Source organism: Syngnathoides biaculeatus, chromosome 2 (assembly GCF_019802595.1).
Source record: "Syngnathoides biaculeatus isolate LvHL_M chromosome 2, ASM1980259v1, whole genome shotgun sequence".
Taxonomy (NCBI): Eukaryota; Metazoa; Chordata; class Actinopteri; order Syngnathiformes; family Syngnathidae; genus Syngnathoides; species Syngnathoides biaculeatus.
In genome coordinates this window covers 32,765,938-32,790,321 of record NC_084641.1, presented here as the reverse complement: position 1 = coordinate 32,790,321, position 24,384 = coordinate 32,765,938, and the positions used below count along the sequence as shown (strand labels likewise).

General features: G+C 40.1%; 1 protein-coding gene across 2 annotated transcripts in view; it reads right to left on the bottom strand.

The window, feature by feature from the left end:
- Positions 1-507: 507 nt before the first annotated feature.
- Positions 508-24,384, bottom strand: part of chchd6a (coiled-coil-helix-coiled-coil-helix domain containing 6a) — a 57,679-nt gene continuing 33,802 nt past the window's right edge. For both annotated transcript variants that reach the window (XM_061810380.1, XM_061810389.1), the window contains 2 exons: positions 13,843-13,978; positions 508-1,080 (listed from right to left, as the gene is read on the bottom strand). In XM_061810380.1, coding sequence (XP_061666364.1) covers positions 1,057-1,080; positions 13,843-13,978 — 160 coding nt within the window. In that variant the 3' untranslated portion in view covers positions 508-1,056. The remainder of the gene's footprint in view (positions 1,081-13,842; positions 13,979-24,384) is intronic.

Below are 24,384 nucleotides of genomic sequence, written 5' to 3'. Positions count from 1 at the left end.
TTATTTTAGCACAGTTTTAAAAAGAATGACCATCCTCAGGAAAGTCATGGTAGTAAAGTCTCCAGTGTGTTTTAATACATTTCATCTTATTCTGGGTCCCCACAATGGTCTCGCTACTTACACTTGACAGTTAAGAATGTTACAATTACCTGTCGAGTTAATATAAGCTTTCTAACACAGCTTCAATACGTAATTATCATAAGTCGACGCTTGTTCATGAGAGGTTCAAATGTGTGATACACACATTCAATTTACGAATCCACCTTGGCAGTGCTGGTCTTTATCCCAAAAAACTATGCACAATTTCTCAACTGAGAGAAATCAATGCAATGACGGTGTAGTGCAGCTTACAATCTTATGAACATTTTTTTTCCATTTCAAATGAGAGTGAAAAACAGTTGACAATGCCAGCAGGTGACACTGAAAAAGCGATTTCATCTCACTGTACAACTAAGGCTTTCTAGTTGGACAAGCGTGGATTGTGTTCACAAGTTAAACACAAAAAACACCAGAACAAACCAGGAAAAGTTTAATTAAAACAAATAATGCAATACAATGTAGGCCTGGTGTATTTAAGTCACGGTCATGAGGATGCAAACATCCTACATGAAATAGAAAGCGACCCATCCGAATAATAATGAATACAGTCTTCAAAGCATTTTTTTTTTTTAAACCGCTACACAACCAGCGGAAATATGGACGTAAATTGAAGTTGATGTTCATGTGTGCAAGAAAGAGTCCTGAATGCATCTTAACCCTATTAATTGAGCAAACAGCTTGTAATGATCTCATAAAAGATTGCATTGGAAGTCTCTTGACTATGACTGCAAAGCCATGATTGACTCTTTTTTTCGTCCTGTGTGAAATGGAGCAGTGCACACTTATAGCCCAATTTCAATGGATGGTACGGGAGATAAGTAGTATTATAGAACAATAAACAACAAGCCATGCTAAAAGGAACTTAAACCTCCCATAATTCAACACCAGCTTGTGATACAAGGTGACACTCTTAGAGGTATAGTCAAAGTCTGTCAGAAAAGCTTCTATTCGCCTTCTTCATCCATGGTTGACCAGGTAGTTCTAAAAGAAAACGAGAAGAAGTCATTGACAATGAGGTGAATTAAAAAAAAAAAAAAATCTCTACTATGCTAGGTGGATAATTTAATGTTAAAATGTCAGAGCAAAAATGTAAACTTTAAAATGTATAAAAATAACTTTGTATTACATAATGGAAAACAGAAATCTGTGATCATATTTATATATTCCACAAACATTGAAGTGCATTGCATTTTCACTGAGCCTGTCCTTCCACACTGTTGAAGCACAGTGAATTCCAACAAATGAAAACTGGGGGGAAAAAAAGCATACAATTACCTAATGGGACAAGCTGAAAGGAAAAGAACAAGATACTTGTAATGCTAATTGTTATTCTTGCCAACATTGTTTGCGTGTGTGGCCATAATACTTTATGGGAGCCCCTCGAAAATGAGATGATACATTGGTTCATCCCAATACAAAAAAAATTGTACAAATTTGCTTGGTAACTGTTATCCATCCATCCATCAATCCTACACTTTATAACTAGCGGGTAGAACAATCACATTGCCTAAAATTCAGATTGCGCTTGAGTCCACCTCTTCCATCCAAGCACTTCTAAATGACATTGACTGTACTTGAACAGGGCAAATACTCAGACTTTGTCTCGGTGAACTGACGGTTAAAGCTGCATGCTTTGAGAGCACCCGGACAAAATTAAATCCTATTTTGCTTACACATGACCTCTTAAAACCAACCTTTAAAAAAAAAAAAAAAACATTTTGCTGACAGGTACTAGACAATTTTAGGTTGCCAATCAAAAAGAAGCTTTCAGTTTTATTATATTTTACAGTTGCAACTTGCATGAGCTATTCAAAAAACTATGAAAAAAAGAGGGAGGATGATAATTTCACTAGACAAAACTGGAAAATCAATCTGAAAAATAATAAACTAGTGAGCTTTTGTAGACTTCAGAATAACTATTGGAAAGCACCCCAGAACCAATTTTAAAGTTTCAGATAAAAGTCTTCAAAACAGCTATGAAAGGCAAGAATAATGCAACACTATTTGTTTATTTATTGACCAGAGACTTGAGAAGAAAGAGAAATTGATCTCTTTGGGAATACAGATTCAAACCAGGGCGTGATGACAAAAGAGGCATAAAAAAAATGAGGGGCATCTGGGATAATTGATAAAAGAACTTTGAAAAGGGATGGCAGGTATACAATTGACCGGTTTGATTATGCAGCTGCTTGGATGCAAAAAAAAAAAAAAAAAAAGTGAAAACCCTCGCTGTCAAGCCTCTCTTATCCCTGCTGGGGGCCTTGGGTTCCACAATAGCCTCATGTGCTTGAACAGGAACGCGGCAAAACGCAGACCAAAGTTAACGTCGAGTATGAGCAATGAGGATTTCTATGGAACACAATGCAAGCATATATTGAATTGTTATCAGGGCTCCCTGTTGGAGAGTGTCGCAGGAGGTCAATGCAGACTGCTAGAAAGGTCAAGGTTCACTCTGTGAGGTGTACAAATATGTTCCACTATGGAGGTAATTTTGAGTACCCTCTATTCTGTGTCTCCACAGCCCTGAACTTTTTTTTTCTTTGCTTGGTGTCTGAAGGCCATGAGCTTGATGAAAGAGGCTCAAGATTTGATCATTTGATAGCACACGGCAGAGCAACAAAAGGCCAAACAGAAAAGAGGAAGAAAAGTGAAGGGATAATGGTGGATGGGGACAGAACGATTGTTGGGTGATAAAGAGAATGGAAAATGAAAAAGAATGAAGGCCCTTCACGTATCACAACAGAGGGATGAAATGATGAAGGTGGTCATATTTTATTTATTTAGTCAAAGAAGGCTACACGTTATGGCACGTCGGAACATATTTGCAATATGTCGTCTCGTAAAGATGTCTACCAATGTCCTCATAGTCATTTTCCAGCATCAACAGGGTCTTCAGGTCCAAAACAGACATTTACTGGCAAGGATGAAGCCTTTCGATTTTCCCATGACTCATTATATGTGTGATACTGTTTTAGGGTTTTCCTGGAAACTGGCAAATGCCCATCTAGAATACTGTGCAGTTTTCAAAATCTGGCTTCCTAAATTAGCAAAAGTTAGGAAGCCCAATTTTCAGTGTTCCCTCTGGTATTGTGGCTCATCCTTTACACCCCAGCTAGATCGTGGCCCTCAGGAAAACCTACCTTGTAAAATTTATGGACATATGAACACGGAACATTAAATATTAACCATGAAAATGTTTTGGTTTTTTTCTTCAAAATTTTTGAAAGCTCAAATTTTGAGTTGTGCAGCTTATTAAATGCAGTACTGCATTGGGGAGCAACATACCGGTCAGTACTGACAACTACTAAGATCCAGAGGATATATGCCTTTAAGTGCAATAGTTTTGTATCCCGTTTGTGTGTGTTGCTGCTCCATCTGTGTTGAAGGAGCAAATGTTTGAAGGATTAAAAAAACATCTACAACAGGTTAAAAAATATTGGGACATTTGCACCGCTAATTGAACTGATTCCCTTGAATTGATTGATGATGTATTGATTCCCCCCCGTAATCCAATAGGCTCCATCTCTTAACAGCAAGAGTGATACGAAGCGCTAAGGAATATTAAGAGTGAGGTCCAAAATCTGAATTCATTCCTCATAAATAATTTTTGTCGGAAAAGTTTTACTGTGTCATGGTGGACTATTTAAGATGCTACTGTGGTTTCTTTCTTTGTTTTCAGGACAATATACGCAAGGGCGGACAGGACAAGGAGAGAGGTCGTGGACCCGGCTGTACAACTGAAGTGTGGTGGGAGTGGGGATGTAAATTATCAACATCTGTAGGATGTTGTAAGTGTAAATTCGCAGTTATAGGTTATTTGTCACAATGACTGAGTGGCCCCACACCCAGCGGGTAAGTTCCAAGGGGTGTGTGTCTGCAGAAACACACACAATTCACACCATTTCGGATGCAAAATAACAGTCAGAAGTGTCCTATAATTACTATATCCGCACCGCAGGGGGTGAGGCCAACCACCACCCGCTACCCGTCCCCAAGTGTGAGAGATGGACTTGTCCCCCAGACCAAGCAGGGACAAAACAACCCCACAGCAGGCCCCATGCTCCACAGCACACCCCCACGCAATTAGGCAAATGCAGCCCAAAGCAAGGACCAGAAAGAAGAAGAGGAAGCGGGCTCAAGGAGCAACATGGAGGCCCCACCGCCCTCCATTAGGAGTTGGAACAGGGGACCAAGAAAATACATTACAAATACTAATGTGAAATGTCACCCTCTCTAAATAAATTCTGTTAACATAAAAACCTAACAAAACCTAAGCACAACTTTGGATACTTTAGATTCATTTCTTTTCTAAATGTTCTCCTTCAGCACAACTTTCTTTCTTCTTCCTGAGTTCAATGAGGCAGATCAAAAGCAGCACCGTCATGAATAACAAAGCTTATTTCCATGGCTACATCACACTATGACATATGGAGCGAGTTATGTGACATAAAGCCAAGCCAGTTCAACTTTCACACACGACTTCCATGCTTGATGATGTTTTGCTCACACAGCATCATTTATCTGCAGATTTTGGAAAATGTGATGTTAACATTCAATTTCCTTGTTCTGTCTGGCGCTTTATGCCCCCAACTGTCAATCACAGGCTTTCTATCATTTCCTCTCATGTGCACGACTTGCTCCCTGTTGTTTCTTCAATTCTTTGGTGTTCTCGAGCTGACATTTTCCACCATTTTCCCCAATTTAATTGATTCTACTTCTGACAACTCAAGTCATGAGCACGTATCTCTCGCTAGGTGCAATAATTCTGTTTTTTTCCTGAAGTAGTTTTCATTACATTTTCACACCTGTGCGGCCTCTATCTCAATCCCATTTTGTCTTCTAAATCTTTTCATTTCATGGCCTTATTATTGATAAAGACAGTAGCTGTGCTCATGTGATCTTAGTAACAGCCCGACTTTTAATCAAACAACAGCAAAAAATGATAAAAAAAAATTATTTAGATTCAAGCTGCGGTTGTTGGATAAAACACAGCATGTACTGAAATAAGGATATAAATAAAGAAACATGAAAAACGATAACAGCAAAAAAGTAGGTGTTTGCTTTGAAAGTGGACCTACCAGCACGAAGTATTTTAAGTTTTCCTGTATCGTCTGGTTTCCACACAGCAAGAACTCAAAGTTTTACACAAAGTATGTGTCATAAAGTGAAGCCAGTTTTAGAGGTAACTGTCAGTATGCTCCCTCAGGACCTTGCAGTGTTTTTAACAGGATTTAATTGCAGTTGGAAAGTCAATATTTGCCCAGCCTGCACAGAGGACTACTGGTTAGCACATCTGCCTCACAGTTCTCAGGACCGTGGTTCAAATCCCACCCCAGCCTGTGTGGGATTTGCATGTTCTCCATGCGCCTGTGTGGCTTTTCTCTGGGTACTTCAGTTTTCTCCCACAGTCACCAAACAAGCATTAAAGAATCTAAAGCATGAGAATGGTTGTTTATGCGCGTCGTGGGATTGGTTGATGACCAGTTCAGGGTGTATACTGAAGAAAGAAGGTGGAAAGGTAGTAAGGCTAGATGTTTAGGAGCAGGGTTTAAATTATTTTACCATGGAGTAGATAGGAAGAGAAATGGAGTAGAGGTTATTTTAAACGAAGAGCTGGCTAAGAATGTCTTGGAGGTGAAAAGAGTATCAGATTGGCATTATTTATAATGTGATTAGCAGCTATGCCCCACAGGTAGGATATGACCTAGAGTTGAAAGAAATTCTGGAAGGAGCTAGATAAAAGTAGATCTGAGAATCCCAGACAGCGAGAGAGTTGTGATTGGTGGAGATTGTAATGGACATATTGGTGAAGGAAACAGGGAAGATGAAGAAGTGATGGGTAAGTACGGCATCCAGGAAAGGACCTTTGAGCGACAGATGGTGATGGGCTCTGCAAAAAGGATGGAGATGGTTGGAGAGAACACTTATTTCCAGAAGAGGGAGGAACATATAGTGACCTACAAGAGCGAGGTAGAAGCACGCAGGTGGATTATATTTTGTGCAGACGATGTAATCTGAAGGAGATTACTGACTGAGTGTAGCTCAACAGCATAGGATGGTGGTGTGAAGGATGACTCTGGTGGTGGGTAGGAAGATTAAGAAGACAAAGGTAGAGCAGAGAACCATGTGGTGGAAGCTGAGAAAGGAAGAATGTTGCGCGGCCTTTCGGAAAGAGATAAGAGGCTTTCGATGAACAGGAGGAGGTCCTGCAAGACTGGACTACTACAGCCAAGGTGATCAGAGCGACAGATAGGAGAGCACTTTGGGTGTTTTCTGGTAGGGAAAGGGGAGAAGAAGACTTGGTGGTGGAACCCCAAACTACAGGGAGTCATACAAGGAAAGAGATTAGCGAAGAAGTAGTGGGACACAGAGGACTGAAGAGAGGCGAAAGGAATACTTTGGGATGTGACATAGGGCAAAGGTAGAGGTGGCGAAGGCTAAACAAGAGGTATATGATGACATGTACACCAGGTTGGATAAGAAAGGAGAAAAGGATCTCGACAGGTTGGGAAGACAGAGGGATAGAATGGGAAGGATGAGCAGCAGGTAATGGTTATTAAGGATTGCAATGGAAAAGTGTTGTTGCCAGTAGTGTGCTAAATAGATGGAAAGAATACTTTGAAAAGTTGATGAATGAAGAAAATGAGAGAGAAGGAAGAGTACAAGAGGGAAGTGTGAAGGACCAAGAAGTGACAATGATTAGTAAGGGGGAAGTTAGAAAGGCACTACAAAGGATGAAAAATGGAAAGGCAGTTGGTCCTGATGACATACCGGTGGAGGTATGGAAGCAATTTGGAGAGGTGGCTGTGGAGCTTTTGACCAACTTAATTCACCAGAATACTAGCAGCCAAGAAGATGTCAGACAAATGGAGGAAAAGTGTGCTCCTTCCCATTTCCCAACAAAGGCGATGTTCAGAGCTGTTGGAACTATAGGGGAATAAAGTTGATGAGCCAGACAATGAAGTTATGGGAAAGAGTAGTGGAGGCTAGACTTAGGACAGAAGTATCTGCGAGCAACAGTATGGTTTCATGCCTAGAAAGAGTAACACAGACACATTATTTGGCTTGAGGATGCTTGTGGAAAAGTACAGAGAAGGTCAGAAGGAGCTCCATTGTGTATTTGTGGATCAAGAGAAAGCTTATGACAGAGTAACAAGAGAGGAACTTTGGTACTGCATGCGTAAGTCTGGTGTGGCGGAGAAATATGTTAGAATAGTACAGGACATGTATGATGGCAGCAGAACAATAGTGAGGTGTGCCGTAGGTGCGAAAGAAAATTTAAGGTGAAGGTGGGACTGCATCAGGGATCAGCTCTGAGCCCCTTCCTGTTTGCTGTGGTAATGGATAGGCTAATAGACGAGGTTAGACTGGAATCCCCTTGCACTATGATAATCGCAGATGACATTGTGACATGCTGTGAAAGCAGGGAGCAGGTGGAGGAACTATTAGAAAGATGGAGGCATGCACTGGAAAGGAGAGAAATTAAGATTATTTAAAGTAAAATGGAAATTGTGTGTGTGAATGAGAGGGGAGGATGAGGAACAGTGAGGCTCCAGGGAGAAGAGATAGCGAGGGCGGACGACTTCAAATATTTACGGTCAACATTCCAGATGGTGAGTGTAGTAAGGAAGTGAAGAAATGGGTCTAAGCAGGTTGGAACAACTGGCAGAAGGTGTCCGGTGTGTTTTGTGACAGAAGAGTCTCTGTGTGGTGTGGCCGGCCATGATGTACGGATTCGAGACAGTGGCATTGAAGAGACAACAGGAAGCAGAACTGGAGGTGGCAGAAATTAAGATGTTGTGGTTCTCTTTAGGAGTGAGCAGGTTGAATAAGATTAGAAATGAGCTCATTAGAGGGACAGCCAAAGTTGGATGTTTTATAGACAAGGTTCGAGAGAGCAGACTAATGGTTTGGACATGTCCAGAAGCGAGAGTTAGTATATTGGTAGAAGGGTTCTGAGGATGGAGCTGCTAGGCAAACGGATGATGGATGGTGTGAGGGAAGACGTGAGGGCAGTTGGTGTTAGAGAGGAAGATGTACATGATAGGCTTAGATGGAAAAAGATTCCAATTGTATAGCTGGGTTCACGATCCTTATCGTGCATGTTTCTTCTCCTGTCCTATGTTGTCCTGTTCTTCCTTCACAGGGTGTAGTGCTACAATCTCTAGTCACACCCCTTTTTTTAAATTGTTGTTGTACAGATGGAATGATTTAGTTTTCTCATTCTGGCGCTTTGTCTGTCTTTTATTTATCTCTCTCACCCCTTAGAAATCCTGTTCTATTCGAGTGATTGACTCTGATCCTCAATAAAACTTCAATTAAAATACAAAGAAATCACACAGGAAGTCAAAGTAACTCCTCTGTGACACAGAAAAACTGTTCCCATATAAAGGGGATGCAGATTCTCCATTCTGCTTGATCTAACAGCCAAACAAGACACACACATGTGCGCACACAAGAAGTCTAACAGCAGGGTAGCTGACAAATGTGGCAAATTTAGTCAACCAGTACTGCCACGGCATACGGTAGCATACCATGGCTGTCAGGAAACGTTTAATTGCTGGGACAACTAATTTATGGCATGGAATTCTAGACTAGACTATACAGTGAAGAAAATAAGTATTTGAACACCCTGCTATATTGCAACTTCTCCCACTTAGAAATCATGGAGGGGTCTGAAATTTTCATCGTAGGTGCATGTCCACTGTGAGAGAGATAATCTAAAAAGAAAAATCCAGAAATCACAATGTATGATTTTTTTTAACAATTAATTTGTGTGATACAGCTGCAAATAAGTATTTGAACACCTATCAGCTAGAATTCTGATCCTCAAAGACCTGTTACTCCGCCTTTAAAAGTCCACCTCCACTCCATATATTATCCTGAATCAGATGCACATGTGTGAGGTCGTTAGCTGCATAAAGACACCTGTCCACCCCATATAGATAAGGATAAGACTCAAACTAACCTAACCCTAACCTAACCCTTTTACATATTCTGGGTAACTCCCCAACAAATTAATTTAGTAAGCAGCAAAAAAGTAATGTAGAACAGCAACCAGAAATGTTGATAATTTATTTGCCAATTTAAGTCTGTTTTATTATTTTTGTGTACACATAGAAGATGTATTTGTTCATAATTTTGTATTCAAATAATCACATTTTTGTACACCAGGTAGGTATTTTCTTGATTTTGTTTGAATTAGTGCATTTCAAAATACTTTTTTTTTTCATCTCATCTGTGCTTCTGTTACATTGCGGAATCTGTTTGTTCTTTCCTCCCTCCATCTTCAATGTGAGCCAAGCAACTGACACTGATCTACAACTCATCTGATGAATTTGGCCTGAAATGACACGAGAACACCAACAGACTTTGCAGATGAAAGCATGGTCGATTCGTTTGCATGTAAGCATGCAGAGACTGCCAGGAGAACCCCACTGAGTGCCTGTATGGTTTGTTTGAGTTAGACACCACCAAATGGCAAACTCAGCCTCCCTGAGGATGATGACAAGAAGAGCTTGTCTATGTCATCCACCTCTACAGGGACCGTGTGATTTAGTATACACTACATACAGATAATCACAATTTTGTGCAGGTTGTAGGAAATGTTCCCTCTAATTTTTTACGTGTCTGAGCAAACACCAGGGATGAGAATGACCAATTTGGAAAAACATTGAAAATGTCTGTCGATGGTCGGGTTGAGTTTCCTCCTGGATATTTTTTGCTCCTATCGGAACACAGAATCCACAGCACTTTGCCGAAAATGTCCACTTTTTGTATCTGTTCGGTTAGACATGTTGATACCGTTTTCGGTCCTATCTGCACGGTTACACTTTTTTCAAGCCATGCCCGTCTGAAACAGTTTTTGATTCCAGCATCCTTGTCAATTGCCCTCGCTCGATCTTCATCCATTTTATCTAACACTTTCACCATCGTAAAACTTTGAGCACACCGTCGCTCAGTTCGCGCCAAGTCCCACGCACCATTACTTGGCTAACTAAGAAGTTACACTGCGATTTCTGAGAACCAAGAACACATGTACATGGCAATGGTGAAACACGATTAACTCTGTTGTCCAATCGAGTAATGTGCCGCAAACAAGTTTTGATGTTTATGTCGCAAAATGCAAATATTTACACTACCGAGCAAGTTAGAACGGCATATGATAGTCGTGCTTGTGCTACCACTAAGCTGAACTTGCAGCTTGGAGCCCACCACCGAGAGACAGGCGCACGATACCTCCCCTGAAATTTTCTCAACGGATTTGCGCTTATCTCGAGAATGGTCATTTTGATCTGAAAAAGTCGGAAATCCGCCGATCGGCGGAAAATTCTCATCCCTGAAACACACTAAGGCCATGAGGGCTCCTTTTGACCACTGTGAGCAACATCAGACGTAAGCACTGTGGTCAATCCATTGAAGTTACATGGCTCATTAAACGTTCAGATTACATTCCCATCAGAACATTTTGAAGAACAAGTTTGTGTTTCTGCAAACTTACACTGAAAATGTCAACAACCAAAAAATACATTACAATACAATTACATACCAAGCAAACTATTAACTATAAATTTGAAATGTCGCTTCCAACTTTGTTTCATTTTTTTTTTCAACCCACAATGATATCCCCATCTGTTTTTCTTGGTGTAAAACTGAATTATTGCTTGCGGAATATCTTTCGTAATGCATGTTGAACGCTGAATGATGCTCCCAAACAGTTATTGGGTTAATGTTATATTACCTCCTATATTTAAAATACAGAATTAGCTTTTTGGGCAATGTATCATCTGTGCTTTCATCCTCAATCAGGCTGTGCCAAGGTGGAATTTTAACATTCTACACCATCTCATCCTGTCCTTTCTACTTTGGCTTCAGACCAGATCTTTTTTTACTCATAAAAAGAGAAACTCTAATCCAGTTTCACCACTTTTTCTTCTATTATTCACATACCCCCGGTGTTTGTAAGTGTGAGTGTACCCCTTTAAAATGGAGGGGGGTGGTGTCAACTAGGAAGTAGAGTGTGTGGCTCGGTATGGCCGAGCAGCAGCTCTTTGTGAGAGGCAGTGTCCTGACTGTGTTTAAAAAAAAAAAAAAAAAAAAAGATGTCAGCCTGTAGTGCACTGCGCTGGATCTGTTTTCCTCTGCACAGTGTGTGCGACAAGTGCGCAAATGCGCAGTTGCGCATCTTAGAGGTAACATTGGTTGTAGGGTCACTTTAAAGAAAGAGCACCTTAATGTGAAGACTTGTAACCTACCCTGCTGTGAAGTTAATAAAAACTATGCTTGCGTGAGTGTTTAAAACTCGCGAAGAAGAAAGTACGGTGTCTTGATAAAGTATTCAAAACCCTTAAACATTTTACCAATTTGTGAACTTACAATCACGAACCTGAATGTATTTTATTTTATGTGATGGACCCTAACACAAAGGAGCACACAATTATGAAGTGGGGGGGAAAAAAAGATATCAGGTTCTCAAAATTTTAAGTGAATATGACTGAAAAATGTGGTGTCCATTCGTATTCAGACCCTGGACTCTGATACCCTTAAATACAATCCAATGCAATCTGATGCCTTCAGAGTCATCAAATTAGTGTCCACCTGTGGAAAATGTATTCACAGTTTAGATACATTTGTACAATGTTTTGTGAGAGCCTCAGTGGTTCGTTAGAGACCACAATTGAACAACAGCAACATAAAGACCAAGGAAGTTATCAGACAGGTCAGGGATAAAGTTATCACGAGGATTAAAGCAGGGTTGGGTTATAAAAAAAATGAATAAAAAAACAATTTAAAGATATGAACATCTCAAGGAACACCATTCGATCCATCACCCCTAAATGGAAAAAGGTATGGCACAACTGCAAACCAACCAAGACATGGCCTTTCACAGAAACTGACAGAGCAATCAAGGAGTGCACTAGTTGGAGAAGCAGCCAAGAGGCATATGGTTACTCTGGATGAGCTGCAGAAATCCACAGGTCCGGCGGCGGAATCTGTCCCACAAAAGGGATCTTTATGGATGAGTGACAAGAAGAAAGTCATTATTGAAAGAAAGGCATAAAATGCCCTGTTTGCAGTTTGCCACAAGACATCCAGGGGAGACCCCAAACATGAGGGAAGAAGGTGTTTTGGCCAGTTAAGATCAATGTTGATTTTTTTTTTTTAACCGAAATGCAAAGCGGAAAATTTACCCTTTAAAACACAGTGGTGGGTGCTGTGCGGACATGCTTTTTCAGCAGAGTTGTAGGGAAGATGGATGGAGCTAAATACAATCCAGCGCAATCTTGGAAGAAAACCAACGGGTCTACACAATACTTGAGACAGGGAAGGAGGTTCATCTACCAGTAAGAATATGGCTATATTCATAAAGCCAAAGCTAAAATGCAACGGTCTGGATCAAAGGATATTAATGTGATAGATCCACTCAGTCAAAGTCCAACCCAAAATCCCATTGCAAATCTGTGGCCAGACTTGAAATTTGCTGTTCAAAGATCCTGTGCATCCAATCTGGTTGAGCTTGATCTTAGAATAGAATAGGCAGATATTTCAGTGTCTAGATGTGCTATGATGGTTGAGACGTACCACAAAAGACTTGCAGCTGCAGCGAAAGGTGGCGCTACATAGAATGATGCAAAGGGGACAATACCTACAGGTGATTAGATGGGCAAATACTTTGGGAGAATACAGTGTATGGAGGGGATATGTTCGTGTCTCTGAGAAGAACGAAGCTATTTTTAGGCACATTCAAATTCCAATACTTCGACTATACATTATACATTATATACATTTTGAAAAAGTAACTCTCAAATATTCGGTCTTATTCTTATTCAGAGGCAGTGATGCGTGTATCTAGCTGCTCCTTTGTATACTTGCTCCAAATGAGTAATGAGAAAAGCTGAGACACATACAAAGGGTATATTTAACTTAGCGCGCTTAAAGTAAAACATGACTAAATATATAACAAACCATTTTGTTTTAGGACATGCAGTATAGACTACTCACAAAATTTAAAAAAGTCAGTTTTCAGTGAAAATTCAGGATGGCCCGAAACTGCTCTATAAACTGAGCTTAAATTGACTTTCTTGAACTTTAATTGGTGAACACAATTTACTGTTTGTAACAATGACTTTATTGGCAAAATCCACAATGGATGTTTAACCCATCATTTGATCGGTAAATTTAGTGGCATGAGTAGAATTTGTATTTAAAAGTTCTCTTCATCACGCTGTTCCTATTTTGTCATTAAGACCAAGGCAACACTAAAAAATTTGTCAATGGTACCTCATTTTTGGAAGGCTTCAAACACGCTATTCTCAGAGTGAGTTTAAAGTTATGATGAGTGTAATCCGTAGGTTGCAATTGAGAGACTGGAAGAGTCACGGAAAGGCACATGTATGTTGTATTGGAATTATGTATTAATGCTACATTAAATTGCTTATTTTCAAATGTAACCTTTATCTTCATTTGTAGCCCTTTATTTTTAGTGTATACCTACAAAAAGATCCTCCGTAAAAATATAATTTTAGGAAACTTGGAAACATGGAAGTTGAATTTACATTGCTAAATTGCAAAAAAAAAAAAAAAAAAATCCAATCATTTACTGAAATAATGAGGCACATTTATCTTTAGAGGAGAAAATTAATACATCCTAATATTTGGAATGTCCATAGATTGACCAAATATTTAAATCACATAATTGAGGATATTCATCTCAAAAGCTAAATTTAATGATGTGCTGCTTACCCTCTTTGCCGCATTGATGCATTGCATGTATTCTTTGGCCAGGTCTGAACATCTTAAGGTCTGCTGCCCATTCACCTTGTAGCATGCTAAAATCTGCGCCTGCAGGCCAGGACATACGGCACTGGTACTCCGAGACCTGCAACAGACACACAAATAACGAGAAACATATTGTTACAATTCAAAAGAATCAGGAATGATTGCTAACCTATTTCTGTAAATGATTCCGTGGCATGTGTGAGGCCATTACTTATACATACCAAACACCTTTATAGTCATATATTCACCATCAATTTCACTTGGTACTACCATTTTTTGTGTTTCCATCATCGGATCCTAAAACAGCTGATTTGAATTGTTACATTTTGGTTGCAGTGGATCCATCCATCCATCCATGCATCTAAGCATCCATCCATCCATCCATCCATCCATCTTCTTTACCACTTAACGGCACGAGTGTCACGGGGATTGCTGGAGCCTATCACAGCTGTCAACGGACAGGAGGCAGGGTACACCCTGAACTGGTTGCTAGCAAATCACAGGGCACATCAAGACAAACAGCCAGACTCACAAGCACACCTCGGGGCAATTTAGAGTGTCGCGGGTTGGAGTACAGTTGTGGGTAAAATTTGTGTAGAGTGGAGCTCAACATACAGTTGTCTGTTTATTGGTCAAAAGAAAACTTTCCTCTTTGTGTTAAAATAAACAAATTGAATGTTAAGAGATTAAAATGATTACAACATGAGGGTTCAAGGATAAGTTTCTCGTTCATCTTCTTCTTTTCCTTTCGGCTTGTCCCGTTAGGGGTCGCCACAGCGTGTCATCTTTTTCCATTTTAGCCTATCTTCTGCATCTTCCTCTCGAAACCCAACTGCCCTCATGTCTTCCCTCACCACATCCATAAACCTTCTCTTTGGTCTTCCTCTCGCTCTTTTGCCTGGCAGCTCCATCCTCAGCACCCTTCCACCAATATACTCACTCTCTCGCCTCTGAACATGTCCAAACCATCAAAGTCTGCTCTCTCGAATCTTGTCTCCAAAACATCCAACTTTGGCTGTCCCTCTAATGAGCTCATTTCTAATCCTATCCAACCTGCTCACTCCAAGCGAGAACCTCAGCATCTTCATTTCTGCTACCTACAGCTCTTCTTCCTGTTGTTTCTTCAGTGCCACCGTCTCTAATCCGTACATCATGGCCGGCCTCATCACTGTTTTGTAAACTTTGTCCTTCATCCTAGCAGAGACTCTGTCACATAACACACCAGACACCTTCCGCCAGCTGTTCCAACCTGCTTGGACCCGTTTCTTCACTTCCTTACCACACTCACCGTTGCTCTGGATTGTTGACCCTAAATATTTGAAGTCCTCCACCCTCGCTATCTCTTCTCCCTGAAGTCTCTTCCCCCTCCACCTCTCTCTTTCACGCACATATGTTTTACTTCGGCTAATCTTCATTCCTCTCCTTTCCAGTGCATGTCTCCATCTTTCTAATTGTTCCTCTTCATGCTCCCTGCTTTCACTGCAGATCACAATATCATTTGCAAACATCATAGCCCAAGGGGATTCCAGTCTAACCTCATCTGTCAGCCTATCCATTAGCACTGCAAACAGGAAGTGGCTCAAAGCTGATCCCTGATGCAGTCCCACCTCCACTTTAAATTGTTCTGACACACCTATCGGACATCTCACCGCTGTTCTGCTGCCCTCATACATGTCCTGAACGACTAACATATTTCTCCGCCACACCAGACTTGCACATCCAGTACCACAGTTCCTCTCTTGGTATGCTGTCATAGGCTTTCTCTAGATCTACAAAGACACAATGTAGCTCCTTCTGACCATCTCTGTACTTTTCCACTAGCATCCTCAAGCCAAATAATGTATCTGTGGTACTCTTTCTAGGTATAAAACCATACTGTTGCTCGCAGATACTTACTTCTGTCCTGAGTCTAGCCTCCATTACTCTTTCCCATAACTACATTGTGTGGCTCATCAACTTTATTCCTCTATAATTGCCACAGCTCTGAACATTTCCTTTGTTCTTAAAAATGGGAACTAGAACACTTTTCCTCCATTCTTCAGGCATCTTTTCGCTCGCTAGAATTCTGTTGAATAAGTTGGTGAAAAACTCCACAGCCATCTCTCCAAATTGCTTCCATACCTCCACTGGTATGTCATCAGGACCAAGTGCCCTTCCATTTTTCTCCTTCTTTCGTGTCCAACCTGGTGTACATGTCTTCATATGCCTCTTGATTAGCCTTTGCCACCTCTACCTTTGCCCAACGTCGCATCTCGATGTACTCCTTTCGCCTCTCCTCAGTCCTCTCAGTGTCCCACTTCTTCTTCGCTAATATCTTTCCTTGTATGACTCCCTGTATTTTGGGGTTCCACCACCAAGTCTTCTTCTCCCCTTTCCAACCAAAGGACATACCAAGTACTCTCCTGCCTGTCTTTCTGATTACCTTGGCTGTCGTAGTCCAGTCTTCCGGGAGCTTCTGCTGTCCATCGAGACCCTGTCTCACCTCTTTCCGAAAGGCCGCACAACATTCTTCCTTTCACAGCTTCCACCACATGGTTCTCTGCTCTACCTTTGTCTTCTTAATATTCCTACCCACCACAAGAGTCATCCTACACACCACCATCTTACGCTGTTGAGCTACACTCTACCCTACCACTACCTTACAGCCAGTCACCTCCTTCAGATGACATCTGCACAAAATATAATCCACCTGTGTGTTTCTATCTCCACCCTTGTAGGTCACCCTATGTTCCTGCCTCTTCTGGAAAAAAAAGTGTTCACTAGTGCCATTTCTATCCTTTTTGCAGAGTCCATCACCATCTGTCGCTCAAAGGTCCTTTCCTGGATGCCATACTTAGCCATCACTTCTTCATCTCCCCTGTTTCCTTCACCAATATGTCCATTACAATCTGCATCAATCACAACTCTCTCGCTGTCTAGGATGCTCAGAACTACTTCATCTAGTTCCTTCCAGAATTTCTCTTTCAACTCTAGGTCACATCCTACCTGTGGGGCATAGCCACTAACCACATCATACATAACACCATCAATTTCAAATTTTAGTATCATCACTCGATCTGATACTCTTTTCACCAAGACATTCTTAGCCAGCTCTTCCTTTAAAATAACCCCTACTCCATTTCTCTTCCCATCTACTCTGTGGTAGAATAATTTAAACCCTGCTCCTAAACTTCTAGCCTTACAACCTTTCCACCTGCTCTCTTGGATGCACAGAATATCAACCTTTCTCCTAATCATCATGTCAACCAAATCCTGAGCTTTTCCTGTCATAGTCCCAACATTCAATGTCCCTACACTCAGTTGTAGGCTCTGTGCATTCCTCTTTTTCTACTGACGATGGATCTGGTTTCCTCCTCTTCTTTGACTTCGACCCACAGTAGCTGAATTTCCACTGACGCCCTGCAGGTTAGCAGTGCCGGGGGCTGGCATTGTTAACCCGGGCCACGACCGATCCGGTATGGGATTCTTTAGATGAATGCTCATATTTATTTGGCACAGTTTTTACGTCGGATGCCCTTTCTGACACAACCCTCAGCATTTATCCGGGCTTGGGACCGGCCTACAGATTGCACTGGTTTGTGCCTCCATAGGGCTCCATTATAGGTTTTTCGTTCATAGACACCATTATATTCTTTACTGTACCATCTAACATTATTATTTAACTGATTGCCAAATTAGATGCTGTTTGCTGAAATGTCACATCACACTATTTGTGTCGCAGAAGCTGTAAACACTGTCCCAAATACAGTGTACCAAAATTTCAACCTTGATCATGGTTAGCATTCTCAAACTCTATTTTGACAAGTTAAACATTTGATGGAAATTTGGTTGTACAATTATGTATTGTATTACATTTATTTATATTTTAAATATTTCATATTTTAATGGTCATTATGTATTATACACCTTTTTAGAGTACATTTGAGCTAAGCCTTTGTCTTCACATGACATGAATTTCAACATTTCATTTCACGCTCATTGATTACATTTTGTGATTCTTTCTTGTCTTGTTTCGGATAAAAAGAAAAGAAAATCATTTGTGTTGAAGCAAGTACTTTATAAATCGAGGTTGAACAAAGATGAAAAGAAAATATTGCTTATGCCCACGGCAACTCATTTTTTCAAACTGATGGTGTGGACGGTATGTGCTCCACTGCAAATCATGCAATTAGTGCTAAATCACATTTAATTGAGAGGAAAGGATCGTTCTGATCAAATACAGCATAAAAACTGCTTTGAGAGATTGAATTAGCCATGCTTAATTAGCCATGTGGGTTCTATGATAACTGGTTTTAGGCCATCTATCTGTGTGATTGTTAACTATGACAGGCTGACTGCCTGGGTGCGTCTTTCAAATGGAAACTGACTGATTGAAACAGAAAACCAGTTATGCACTGTTGTGCACACCCACAGTAGCCACAAAGCACATGTGCATACTGTACAGTTAATGTAAATGAGTAGTACAAAAATACACAAACCCACACACACACGCGACATGACAACATCCAATTAGTTCAAACATACAAAAAAAATAGTCAAGACTCCAAACTCAATTGGAATACAAATTGAAGGTTACTTTGGTTTAATATTCAAAGGAGGGCTCGCCCAAGCATTTTAATGACCCCACATCCATGTCTGCAATGGATGTTATCATCAGCCACACAACAGTTAAGTTCATCAATCCACTAGCAATGATGCCAGAACTTTGTAATGTGTTACTCCAAATGGCTGCCATTTTGAGTAATGAGCAATGTAATGTGTCACCGTATCCAGGTTAGTAATCAGATTACACTTACTTCATCAAACCAGCAAGCATTACTGTTGAGCCAATCTGTGTGTGTACATGTTGTTAGGGGATGGAATCAAGAAAGGTGACCAACAACTCTGTATTGCAAATAAAATGAGTACTGTCGGACGAAATCATGGTTATAAAACATTAAGTGTGGTCCTATTGGTTTCCCCCAACCAAAAAATCTAACTGCTTCGCTCTCAAATTTAAGTACCCCACAAAATCTTAAACCACAAATCCAACAAAACTGTATGGAATGTGGCTACAGTCTGTCTGTCTATGTAACAGTTAAGAGTATTTAGAGAAGTGTACTTGAAAATGGTGTGTTTGGTTTAAGTACTGTATTACATGGACTAAGTATTGTGTGTGCAGAAGCCATGTGGCTTCAACTGTGTACACTAATATTTAAATTATTGGTTCATGTTGGTGACATTCAGTAACCTGTGAAGCATATACGACCAAATAATGGGTGCGGTTAAGCTATTGCTCTTTTGGTATTGTGGATAAGTGACATTCCTGCCATTTGGCAGCTGTTGAAAGTAAATAAAAGGTTACTTGTACTCTAATCTATTTAGCTTTGAAGTAATCGATACAGTAAATTACTGTTCGGCTCGAACAATCAGTAAAGTAAGTTACTCTTTCATGTTAACTGGCAGCACTGTTCACTAGCGATATTGCTGAGAGGAAAATTAAGTCAAACCAGAAGGAAGTGAGATAAAAGATGAGTCAAAGGAAGCATAAGTTTGCCCCCCCCCCCACATATTTTTTAAAGATGATGGCCTATCTTTGTTCTTTTTAATCCTGTGACTTTTTTTTGTTCCCTGTTTTCTTACTTTCCTCTCACTTTTCACATCAAATTTGCAACAAAAAGGAAGACACTAAAGCACCATCTTTATCTCTTGCAAGGGACGAAGCTGCCAAAGATAAGTAGCTGTCCTTTAATTTGAAATAAATGGCCTTCATCAGTGAAGCGAAAGCCTCCTGATAGGAAAGGGATCTTATTAATAATGGTGCCTGAAGATAAAATGGCTCCAGCTACAGAGATGGTAAAGCTGTGTCTACAAGTTTGAGTAACCGGAAGGCTGTCCAAGGGCCCCATTTCACATGTGGCATGAAGCAGATTTTTACTGATCATTTCCTTCTGGCATTGATGGGCTTTTCAAGTCAGCTTCTGCTTTTATTATTTTTACTTGTAAATATATTTATGACTGTGTTGATTATTTAAAAAAAAAAAATTGCAGCCAGTGCTGTCAACAAGCTTCATCAATGACGCTACATTTTATTTCAATTGTCAATCACAAACATTTGGTAGGTGCTTTGTCAACACACACTCTCAAATCATTCCACCTGATTTTATTTTGATCTTAATCGGCAAATTTTTGTAAAACGATAGCACAAATCTAAATTAGATTTCACCTGGAATCACATTAGATCTAAATGTTGCACAAATCTCAAGACAGCACACTGATGTGCTGACGTCATTTGATTGATGGGGCTTGGCTTGCAATTTGGGCTTACTTTTGAGAATGAGGATTTCTTGTGTTGCTGTGAACACACAACAACATTGTGTTGCGCATTCACAGGAACATGAATAGAAGAAAATAAAACGTAAAACAACAATTATTGTATTAATATTATTCCCTGATCACTGAGTATGGCATTCTCATCCGCTATATGGGGAATGTCACGTAACCAATATGGGAGGACTGCAGTTTGAGGACGTGATTATTTGTAGCCAAACTTGATAAAATTATGTTCTCTTTATGACTCCTATTTTCAGGGAAAAAAGGTAAATAATTTAAACATTTATTAAACACACATTTACCAAAATTCTTCATTTGTGTTGGGTCTGTATTGTAATCTTGTGTTGAAAAAACAAAAAAAAAAGACTTTTGATGTCTAAAGTTCCCATGAGCCATGTCATGGTCCCCATTGCCTTTCACCCGAGCAAGAAGGAAGTGCTTTGGCCTGTTTGTCAAATACGGAAGGCTATACTACCGTACATACAGAATACGCAACAAGTTTATGGAAACCAGAGATGTGCCAGAAACTGTAAATGCTGTAAAATTTGATGAACTGTTGTACAATTTCACCTGGGAAATCTCAGATGTCATGAATGCTGTCGCGCCTATAAAAACTAAGTCAATCTTGAGGTCACCAAGAACACAATGGAGGAGCAAAATGATGGTAAAGACGTCTCAATCAAAGTGGAGGAAGGCAGAAGTGGAGAAAAACTAAACTCCAAATTAACTATGGCCTCTACAGACAAAGTCTTTGGAATTTTAACCAACAGTTAGTGCAAGCTCTTTTCTGAACTCATCAGTAAGAACTTCAACAGTACTCACACTCTTTTTGCTGTGGTCGAGAAGCTCACAACTCCCCAAATCAGATAGCTCCAGAACTTCTAACAACTGAGAAATGCATTGCATTTTCTTGTTATTTCAGTGAAAAAAATACAATCCATCAGGTCAAATACCAGCACAAATCAGGAAAATTATCAAATGAAACTACCTCTGAAGCCACCCAGGAAACTATTTGATATCGTTGACCAAAACACGAGAGAACATGCCTCAGCAGCTTAAACCATCAACAAGCTATCTTGACTCAATACCATCTGACCTTTTTAAAGCTATTGCAAAGTTGTGCTAGCTGATTTACAGCAAATAATCAACTACTCATTTCAAACAGGCGAGTTTCTTCAAGTTTTTAAAGTAGCCTCTTCTAAGAAATTAAAACGCTGGAATGCTTCAAGGTTAGCAAGCTACAGACATCTCAAATCTCTCAACTCAGAAATTTCTTGAACTTAAATTGACTTTTTGACTAATTTTAATCAGGTTTCCAAACTCCTCACAGTACAGAATCTGCTCTTATCAAATGCTAAATTACTGTATATAAGGTTGAATACTGACTCAGGAAAGGTGTCAATTCTGGTCTTGTTGGATCTCTCTGGGGCTTTTGATAGCAGTATCTCCAGATGATTACAGTTCAATAGAAGAGTTGTGTCACTAAAACATAACTGGATAAGCACCACAACAAAACAGATAGGTGTAACAAAGAAGAGAGGATTGGTGTTGGTAAGTACCTGGACTCATTATCTTTAAAAACCAAAGACCAAGTCCAAAACCTTGATGTTCTGATAGATTCTGACCTGACTTTTAACAGTCATACAAATGAATTAATAAAACTGCCTTTTACCATCTGAAGAACAAATCCAGATTGAAGGCAAGTATGTGTCAAGCAGACCAAAAGAAGCTCATCCATGCTGTCAAGTAAAGTAAATCTTGCGATTGTAATGCTAATCTGACTGGACTCCCCAAAAAGATGAATTAAACAGCTGCAGGTCAGAATGATGGAGCTCAAACTCTGACCAGAACAAAGAGGTCAGAGTATATCTGTCCACTTCTAAGGTCTTTACACTGGCTTCCAATTAGCTTTAGAATAGAGTTCAATGTTCTGCAACTCGTCAATAAATCACGAAAGGGTTTCGGTCCTGAATTCATGAAAAAACACTAATGGAAAATAAAACCAGTAGGACTCTTGCGATCGACAGAATCTCGTCAAATACAGTAATGGTGCAGAGCGACAAAAGCAAACATGGTGAAGCGAGGTTTCGCTATTTTGGGGTACACAAATGGAATAAGATGCCAAAAAAAGTGACGACATGTATTGTATTGGATATTGGTTAGTATCAAAATTGGTTAAATTCATGTTACCAACTTGTGCACCTTACCATACACTTGTGACTTTTTAATAAATGTTATGTTATCCATTCATTTTCTATACCTGTAGTAACTACTCTGTTAAGGCTTATGGGGAAGTGAAGCCCATCCAAGCTGACTTCAGGCGAAAGGCAGATTTCACGCTAGACTTGTCACGAGTCACTCACAGGGCACATTCTCCATTTTCACTTATATTCACAATGTCACTGAGTGGGAAACCACACTCCCTGCACTGAAGTCAGGCAGCATAATGTCAATCTATCATCAATAACTCCAACGTGAAACAAATTTGAATTAAATAGATACAAGGACTAATCTCGTGCATCATACACTTTGGAAGATTTGTCCTGGTGCCTTGAAAGAAGGGACTTTTAGTTGGAACGACATGTGAAGCACATTCACTGACAGCCTGTCAAGCTATAAAAGTGGTAGTTCTTGCTCTATGTATTGTATGTTCCCTGTGATTGATCTGCCAAAAATATAAACAATAAGATTAGAAACATAATTAACAGGGCTGCCCTGTTATTTTTAATCTCTGGCAGTAATGGTGGAGGCGGACAGAACACAGAGGCCTCAGACTTGGGGACCATATAGAAGAGCTTAGGGAGATGAGGAGAAATGAAAAGAGTTCCAAATTAAAAAAATTGTGAATGACACAAAACACATCACATCTACATAAAGGCTGTTTTGAACAGTTATGTGACTGATTAAATACTCTTATCAGCTCCAAACCGCATTTAACTTGATTACTTTTGACTATACAGTAAACACATTATTTGGTTTTTGTTCGAGCCACTCATTGGCGACATGCTCCTACCTCGCCTGTGTTTCAGGCAAATCTCGAAATAATACAGGCTAGAAAAAAGTAAACAGAGGTGTTTTCATAGTTGACTTGACAACGCAGAAGCCGGCAGCAGCTTTCCTATTCATTATCTATGTGCTGAGCGGGTGTGACCACGGAATGTCTTGGCGCTGCTAGGGTATAGGGTGTGACGCACACTCACAGAGCAAAATTTTCTATTGTGGAGTGGCGATGCGGTGATGTCAGAAAACTCCTCCAATCCAAGAGGGGCTAGTGTAGTTCTTAGTGCAAAGGGGAAAATGGAAAAAGTCATAATAAATGCTATGTCCCATCAAAATTATTTGATTTTATTAAATTCCGCAATTATGAAAAAGAGAATTTTTATTATTTTCTTCAAGGACAAAAGGTTCCATACACAAAAAGCACTGTCTTTAAATAATATGGGGAAGGTCATGGTTTTTGAAGTGCCTGATAGATTAACTGACGTGGTAATGGACTGTTCCGACCTGTCAATCACTTGTATAATAAGAGCCAATCAATAGCCGCATTGTTTTAACCCCTGGCTTGACATGCCCCTCTTGTCGTCATGTCCCACAAGCAATGCTGGTTATCAGTCAAGTGCGCTTTAAAAAGTTAATGTTACAAACAGAATGGTCCTCAGATGCGCTTGGGGAACGTGCAATTCTGATGAAAGATATCCGGCGAGGTTACAAGGGGCCCGGTTGATTCATTTTCCGAAGCCTAAAACACAGTTGACGAAGTGTCTACGATGGATTAAGGCTCGCGGACGAGCGCACATACAACTAACCCTGGACAATATCAACAAACACAAGGCTGTTTGTTCGAAGGTCAGGAAGAAGTAACTTCTGAGTTTGATTTCATTATTATCAGTGCTTTATTCATTGGAGAACAACTTTCACTTTGTTAGTGTATCACTGACCTGCTGAGTGAAGTGTGTAATGTTTTATGCTGAAGAGTCTGGTTAGTGATACGTAAATATGCGATGTCATGCAAGAGAAATGTCTATTTGCCTATTTGTATCCCACTGGACTTTTAAGACAGAGCACTGGGTTGAATTACGAGCCAAGTCAAATGGATACACCCACTCACTTATAAAGAGTGCAATGATATTACTTGTAATCTTTCCAAGTAAAAAGTACTCACCCTGCTTCACATACGCAGTACGATTCCACTAT